This window comes from Humulus lupulus, chromosome 5, assembly GCF_963169125.1.
Source record: "Humulus lupulus chromosome 5, drHumLupu1.1, whole genome shotgun sequence".
Classification (NCBI taxonomy): domain Eukaryota; kingdom Viridiplantae; phylum Streptophyta; class Magnoliopsida; order Rosales; family Cannabaceae; genus Humulus; species Humulus lupulus.
This window is the reverse complement of record NC_084797.1, coordinates 90,427,054-90,434,933: the sequence shown is the minus strand read 5'-3', so window position 1 is coordinate 90,434,933 and position 7,880 is coordinate 90,427,054. Positions and strand designations below refer to the sequence as shown.

At 32.3% G+C, this 7,880-nt stretch overlaps 1 protein-coding gene and 1 long non-coding RNA gene across 2 annotated transcripts; both read right to left on the bottom strand.

Annotated features, from left to right (window-relative positions):
- Positions 1 to 586: 586 nt before the first annotated feature.
- Positions 587 to 1,141, bottom strand: LOC133779289 (uncharacterized). The gene is made up of 2 exons (XM_062219266.1): positions 751 to 1,141; positions 587 to 654 (listed from the first exon to the last, which is right to left on the bottom strand). Exons 1-2 carry the CDS (start codon positions 1,139 to 1,141, stop codon positions 587 to 589), a joined length of 459 nt encoding a protein of 152 aa, XP_062075250.1.
- Positions 1,142 to 5,899: 4,758 nt separating this feature from the next.
- On the bottom strand, positions 5,900 to 6,807 carry LOC133780495 (uncharacterized). Its single transcript, XR_009869364.1, has 3 exons — positions 6,607 to 6,807; positions 6,338 to 6,490; positions 5,900 to 6,068 (listed from the first exon to the last, which is right to left on the bottom strand). It is a non-coding gene; the product is annotated as an uncharacterized LOC133780495 (long non-coding RNA).
- Positions 6,808 to 7,880: the final 1,073 nt, after the last annotated feature.

The following is a 7,880-nucleotide window of genomic DNA, read 5'->3' as shown; positions in this document are numbered from 1 at the left end:
CCATTGTGCAACAAGTGTAACCGACGCCATCGGGGCGAGTGTGGGTTATGTTATAACTGTGGAAAGCCAGGGCACTTTGCTAAAGAGTGCTAAATGCTAGCCAAAGGCAACGGAAATGACCAGCAATAAAAAATTGGAGCTTAGCCTCGAGTTTATGCGCTTACACAAAGTGACAAAGGAGCTTGACCATCTGATATGGTGTCAGATCAAATTTCTATTGCCCAAACCTCGGCACACTACAAGAAAAGATGCTTTTAATAACACCGAAAATGTGTTATCAAAACATACCATAACACTTTTTGATGTGTTAAGACCGACTATGTTATCGTAAGTCAGGGAACTTTACATAACACTTTATCATTGTTATAAAGATGTGTTATTATACTGTCAACGATAACACAATTTCTGTGTTATTTTAATAAATAGATAAGTGTTTAATTATGTTATTTATAATCGATTATATAACACATTTCAATACTTATAAATTTGTGTTATACTGCACTTTAGTATAACACTTTTTGTGCGTTATACTACACTTTAGTATAACACTTTTTTTTTTTTTTTGGTAAACCAGCAGTGAATTTCATTACTCCAATAACCTATTACAAGCAAACAGCACCCTCCAAAGAGGGTCTGAAAACAAACTTCTTAGATCTGTACATTGATTACACTATATTTATAATACAGTATACAATTCTAAGTCCTTTGCAGAAACTTTTTTTGGTCAAACACTTTGAATTCTATTCTTACTAGCTACTTTAATCTTCTGTACAATGCTTTTTGGATTGTCAAGGGAGGAAAGCCAAATTCTTTCGTTTCTGGCTCTCCATAAGTGATACACCAGTGCAGCAATAATAGCTGAAATAGCCATTTTCCTGAACTTTGTTGTCTTCATTCTTCCAATCAACCGCAAAATACAAGGCAGCTGACAAGAAGAAATCCCCCAGTGCATCCAGCTCTTAATCTGTTGAAGACGATCACTAGTAAATGGACATTCAAAGAATAAGTGAGCAATTGTTTCATCTTCCACTGTACAAAACTGACATCTAGCATCAGGGAGGACATTAAACCGATACAACCTTTCTTTAGTTTTCAACCTGTCTTGGATAGCAAGCCATAGTACGAAGCTAGTATAACACATTTTTTGTGTTATACTAGACTTTAGTATAACACATGTGTTATATTAGCTCAGAGAAACATAATCTTCTTTTACTTACACAAAACTAGGAAAACAAATATGAAAGTTGAAGCCAAATAAGGTAACATAAATAGATTTTTATTAATTACTCAAATGTAATTACAATATTTAGTATACTAGTCTAGGCTTAAGAAATCATATTACAACATAATTTATGCCAAATTCAGATTCCTTTATCACTAAATACAAAACAAGAAATGTATACAAAAATTAGTGAAATACATTCTTCCATTCTAAAGGCCTCAACTACAAATGTTGTCAAGAATTGCTCTAAAGAAATCATCTCAATATACCTGCACATTGTTAAAAAAAAAGTCCTTTTATTATTAAGAACATAAGACTTAAGCTAGTTTCCACCTGTAAGCATATAAAGTTTAAATTAAATTTGTAATAACTCCAAAACTTGATGAAACAGTAGGGTATAGCAAGATGTACTACCATGCAAAACAACGACTGAAGCAACAAAACATGCAACTTAAAACAAGGCTTGTGAAATGTATCAAGATAACAAATATATCATTCTCAATGATCAAAAAGTATGTGAGGAAGAATTGATTCCAGAACTTTAAATTCTGTCAATATATCCCCAAATAAATTAAAGAATAAAAACAAAATCACACTTTGACTTCTTATACAACAAAATCATAAAGAAAAACAATAAAATAAAAATGCACCTGGAAACTTCTAGCTATGATTTATCACTAGCTAGAACTTGTTTCAGGACATACAGTAAGAACTTGCACTATTAACAGTGGACCAATTCAACATCAAATACTAACATACAGCACATAAATTAGATTACCTTATAAAAGATAAATAAAAAGGATGAAAGAAAAGTATATTATAACCCTGATGAACACCAAACACAAAAGTGAACCCCAGTTGATTAAAAAAAACAAATCTTTTGTCTAAATCATTGTCTTGATTACTCAATCAACTCATTAGTCATGGAACCCAATAGTGATCTAAGACCTCTTTCTGTTTTTAAGGCCCTTGAGTGGGGACATTGGGAAAATATATGGCCACCAGACTATTCCAGCAACTAAAACCTTGTTACTAATGTACAAACACTTCTATTACCCCCAAAACACAGGTAAAAATCGCATCTTTTTCTGGGAAAATCAAAGCAAAATGTAATAGCTTTAGCTTATAAAAAAGGCTAAAGTAACAGAGTTTTCTGGAAATTTCATGTGGGAATCCCCTTGCAAAGAGCCCAAGACCCACAACAGAAACCAGTGGCACGATTATTATAGGACTAAATAAGCCATTTATGAAGAAATTTGTGCTCTTTTGGCTAGACTATACACGGATATTTTTCTTTTCATAATGTAAAAATTTTATTGTCTTATTCTTTGTGGCATTTATGTTAGTTTGTCTGCTGAAGAGTTTGTTATATGGTAGTTAGTTTCATAACTACCCCCTCTGTACTACTCATTCTCTATATAAATAAAGCTCTTGACTAACTCTCTTTAATGAGTTCAATTTAGGCACCATGAAAGCTAAGAAAAAAAACTGGTCCATGCACTATTTTACCAATCCTAGGAAACATCATTTCATTGTCATGACAAGAATCAAATTGAGGTTTTGCTGATCAAACTATTAAATTTGGTTATAGTTACAAGACAGGAGTACCTATGTGGTGCTGCGAGCAACCCCATCCCATTTGTTGTAAGTGTTTCTGCTATTTTCTTTCCATACTCCAAAATCCATACTACAGAAAAAAAAAAAGAGAAACTGTCCAACTCGTGTTCCTGACTTTTCCAATTTCAAAACAAGAAAAAATGCAAACGAAAAAAAAAACAGAAGCAAAAGCTCACCCCACTGCTAGCATTTTGATCCATCTTGCCAAGAGTTTTTCCTGTGTTGTATTCCATTCCTGCATTTAAACATTATGCAAAAAAAAAAAAAGTATACATTTGAATTTTTCAACATTAAAAATAACTCTCGTACGTCAACATTAAAAAAGTATCCCAATAACCTAGAATAATGAAACAACCAATGTCATTTTATCACTAGCCTCAAATGTTTAAGTCTTACACAGTAAAATACTAGAGCAAAAGGAGATAAACAGAGACTTAAAAGGAAACGCTGCTCAAAATGAAGTGAAAAGCCAGATTAATTTCTCGTACTCTTTAAAAAATAGTACACATAATCAAGTTGCCGACACACCTAAATAACCATGAAAGGAAAATTATTCAAGCAGACAAAAATACTATATATTATAAAGGATAAATAAAAATGAATTTATTATCTTCAATATGTAACATATTTTTAAGCAAGTTAAATAATCTAATTGCATTATGTTTTCTATACTATGACGGAGAAAGATAAAAGAACAAGGGATGGAAATAGAGAACCAACTCAAATTCCATAGTAAAACTAAAGGTGTACCTTCAATGTTATTCTCCAGCGAGTATGCTTCGCCTTGTATTTCCAATATTCATGGTTTACAAGAATATACTGTGGAGAAAAGACAATTAATGCAAGAACAGTATCATTCTCAAATCCTGTTTCCATCAGCTGCATTGTGAAATCCAACACTGCAACATTTTAAATGCAGATAATTCTCTCACCCAAAACTCTTTAAGAATGAAAGAACATTCTCTTTAAAGACAAAGGAGCCAGAAAATTTCAACAGAAGAGAAAGTGCCCAGCACATGTAGTCTTTTAGCATTTTTCACAATTCAATCATGCTCCATTAAATTTAAAAGAGTCAATCCAAAAACAGAATCAGGTCTTGCTTTAAAATCTTTCCACAAGTTTTATGGAAAAGTAAAATAAAATGAAAGGCTTTCCAAAACAGAATCAGGTCTTGCATATGAACGTACCATACAACTCTACACCAAAGGTTTTTCATATTATGCATACACCAAAGGATTTTCATGTATGAAAAGTTAGAATATGATATTATACATAAAGCATTATTATACAAAAACCTGGCTGTTAGAAAGGAGAGGGGTCAATAAAAACCTGCCTAAGTTCATACGCCACGACAGAACTTCTTCCAGCCCTTCTTTCAAGCTTCTAGGGTTGTAATTCAACTCTACTTTGGCCTTCTCACAGGAATATGCCCACTGATGCCTTCATCACTAGCCAACTAAGCTTTGACCCAAAAATTTGAGTTTGCTACATATGCACCTAGAATGTGAGAATGGTTAGAAATTAAGAAGAATTTGTATTTTCATTACCCAGTCCCATTTTCATTCAATATGTCAGACAATAGAGAAAGTAGTTTCTTGAAACTTTTAACTATATTGGAAGATATAATATTAGGAATTAAAGGTTGAGCAAATGTATATCTTGATGTGATCACCATAATTGAAGAAGAGAATAGCATATTAATCTACCATCTTATTCATCTAAAACAGAAAATTTTACAGCACCAACCTCAGGTTCCAGGTCGATAACTATCCTCAACTCTTCTAATACATCGGCACTTCCCCATGCTGAAGAACTTGAACGATTTCCTTGCTTAAAGGGAAAAAAATCAAGTTTAGCTCTAACAATTTACAATATGGGATCACATTCATGTCAAGTAATCAATAAAATCGATGCCACCTTTGCAATTTTGGTACCACAAGCTGCAGCAAGTATTGAAGCTCCAGTCGAAATGTTAACTGTGTTTGCTCCATCACCACCTATTCCAACAATGTCCACTGCATCAAGTAAGCCCTCTACTTCTAAACTATGCTTGATCATCGCCCTCGCAAGCCCCACAGTCTGTTTAAGCACTAAAATCCATAAGTCATTTCTTTACTTATTTCCTTGAAACATACCCCCAAAAATTCTTCAGTAGAGAACCAACAGCCTATCAAAATTTCTTTGAAAATAAACAATTGCATTGATAACAGTTCTTTCTATCCAAACAACATGGTAATAAGACTTTCAACAGTCTAAAATCCTGCTTGGACAAACTAAGTTATCTAGTATAAATATTCAGAGTACAACTCTCAACCAAAATGATATTTTAACAATGATGCAAGGCTAGTAAAAAGATTATACAGAAGTAGGTCCCTGCTTTTTTTTTACAATATATAATGCACCAAGTAAACTTTCTCCCAAAAACTTACTAAAATCCATTAAAAAATTTACACTGTGCTAATCTTCTTTGCTTATATGAACAACATCTAGAGCTTCCTGAAATGGCAACCATGCTAAGTTCAAATGCAGAAGTACATATATTTTTTCAATAACAAGAAAAGATTAAAGTTCACCAGCTAAATCAATACTCCAATATTATTGAAAAAGAAAATACTAAATCAATACTCCAAAAACACAAGTAACAAATGAGTAAAGACTTACTTACAAATTTTTAATAATAATTCTAAATATTAAATTTATTTCATCTTAAATTTTAAAGTAATATATTATATATTCTTTTGTAATATTTTTTTTAAAAAAAAAGTCATATATAATAGTTTAGGTGCATTTAATCATCTTTAAACATATATGAACTCACTGCTTGCATTAAATCATAAATTTCAGATTCCTTAAGATTAGCTCCAAATCTTTTCAAACCAGCCTTAAGTTCTTCAAAAGTGATTTGACCACTACTGTCAGTGTCTATCATTTTGAACATTTATTTTAGGCCAGCAATTTCTTCTTCAGATAAGCTCTCTGCAATTACCTGCCAAAAAAAAGGGGAAAGAAATGAGTTGAATAATTACAAGTCATCTATTAATTTAATTTAGGTATATGACTATCAATTATTTGGCTTCAAACCATTCACTTATTTAATACATAAAGTGACTTACTCTAATAGCCATTTTCTTGAGCTTGTTCATTGTAGAGAATTGCTTCAATCAACTTAATATTGTAGAATCGAGAGGCTTGTCAGGAGCCACACCACCAACTTGAACCCAGGGATGGCCTGCGAGACATATAAACAAAAGGTCATCAATGCAAACAGAATGTTGTGCCTAAGAACACCTTGATATAGAATTATACATAAGCAAAAAATTATGACAATTGTTGAACAAAAATGATGAGAATAATTATTTATAAAGTAGCTGAAATGAATAGGAGATGCTTTTCCAAAAAGCTTTGCTCAACAATAATTGCAACCCTTTAATTTCAGTAGCAACACAGGTCAAACACAAAAATTGTAATTATGAAAGCAAACCAGTGACAGAAACTCACACAAAACATCATGTGCAGATATCCACCTTTTGGGATCTCGAATAGGCATTTTCCTTACTAAATCTTTGGCACCTTTAGAAATACTAGGCCATGGGTCTGTTGAAAAGTCTAGGTCACCATGTAATACTTCTTCAAATATCCCTTGCTCGCTCTCTATTGAAACCAAGGGGAAAGAAAAAAGGTCACAAAATACACATACAGAGACACAAATAGAAACACAAATACTAAATACAACAATGACTAACAAGAAGCATCTTTAAAAATCCTACCAGCCCAAAATGGAGGCACTCCACTTAACACTAAATCACTAAATCTCTCTCCTGCAAATGGGAATTGAAAAATAAAAACAGATTTTTTATTAGCTTCTCATACAAATTATGGATCAGATCTAGTTCTATGTTGTGTTAAACAAGCACAACAATGCATCATATAGCTGGAGAATAGCTTTCCATTAACAGTTGCAGTCATTAAATAACCCTTGCAAGCTGCATACAGAACAAGGAAAAAAGAAAGTGTTATTAAGGCCTTTTTAATAATATTATGTTATGAAGACATAAAAGTAACAGAGTTTTCTGGACATTACAAGTGGGAATCCCCTTGCAAAGAGCCCAAGACCCACAACAGAAACCAGTAGCACGATTATAATAGTACTAAATAAGCTATTTATGAAGAAATTTTTGATCTTTTGGCTAGACTATACCCTGATATTTTTCTTTTCATAATGTAAAAATTTTATTGTCTTATTCTTTGTGGCATTTCTAATTTCTAATTCATGTTGATTGCAACTTATAGTTTAGTCCCTTCACTTATCTTTTTTATTCTCTCTTTTCAATCTGAATATGATTCAAACCACTTGTAAAAAAATTTGACTGGAATTAATTGTATATTTATATAAATAATTTTTACACAAACATAATTCATTATATGTATAGTTTCATGATTCCATCCTTGAAACAAAGAGTGCAATAAATATTAAATCTGTAGACTTCAGAAATTGATGTATAATGCAATAATTCATTATATGTATAGTTCATGATACTCAATAACTTCAGATTTTGATTTTTCAATTTGATCTCTCACTAAGAGGTAGGCTTGGGAAGAGGAAATACATGCTACATTCTTCAATTTGCTCTGTCCATTTGCGAGAAGAGTTAGCATTAGTGAAATGATATTTTAAAGTAATAAAACTAGCACACACAAAAGACTAGTTATACATTAAAGTGACCTGCAAGTTAGATAACTGCTGCAATATATGTACTCTCTCTCTTCATGATCATGTACCAGAATGCATGGAAAATCAAACTCACTACTTTTAGAAGCCTTTTTTGTGCATTAATGGTACTCACATACCTTGATCCAGAGTGAAGAACAATCAAAGTTTGTCAGAAGCCATTTATGTGCATTCATGTTAAATGAGTCAGCTTCTTCAACACCATCAATGTAGTGGCAATATTCTGGACATATACAAGCACTTCCAGCATATGCAGCATCCACATGGAACCACATTCCATGGGTCTAAAATGGCCACATTACAACTACTGTA

Bases quoted from the DNA above. Each gene is read 5' to 3' on its own strand.
- LOC133779289 (XM_062219266.1), bottom strand. From the start codon at position 1,141: ATGTGTTATACTAGCTTCGTACTATGGCTTGCTATCCAAGACAGGTTG. The intron at 655-750 runs GTAAGAATAGAA...ATCAATGTACAG, and splicing joins ACAGAAGATTAAAGTAGCTA to ATCTAAGAAGTTTGTTTTCA.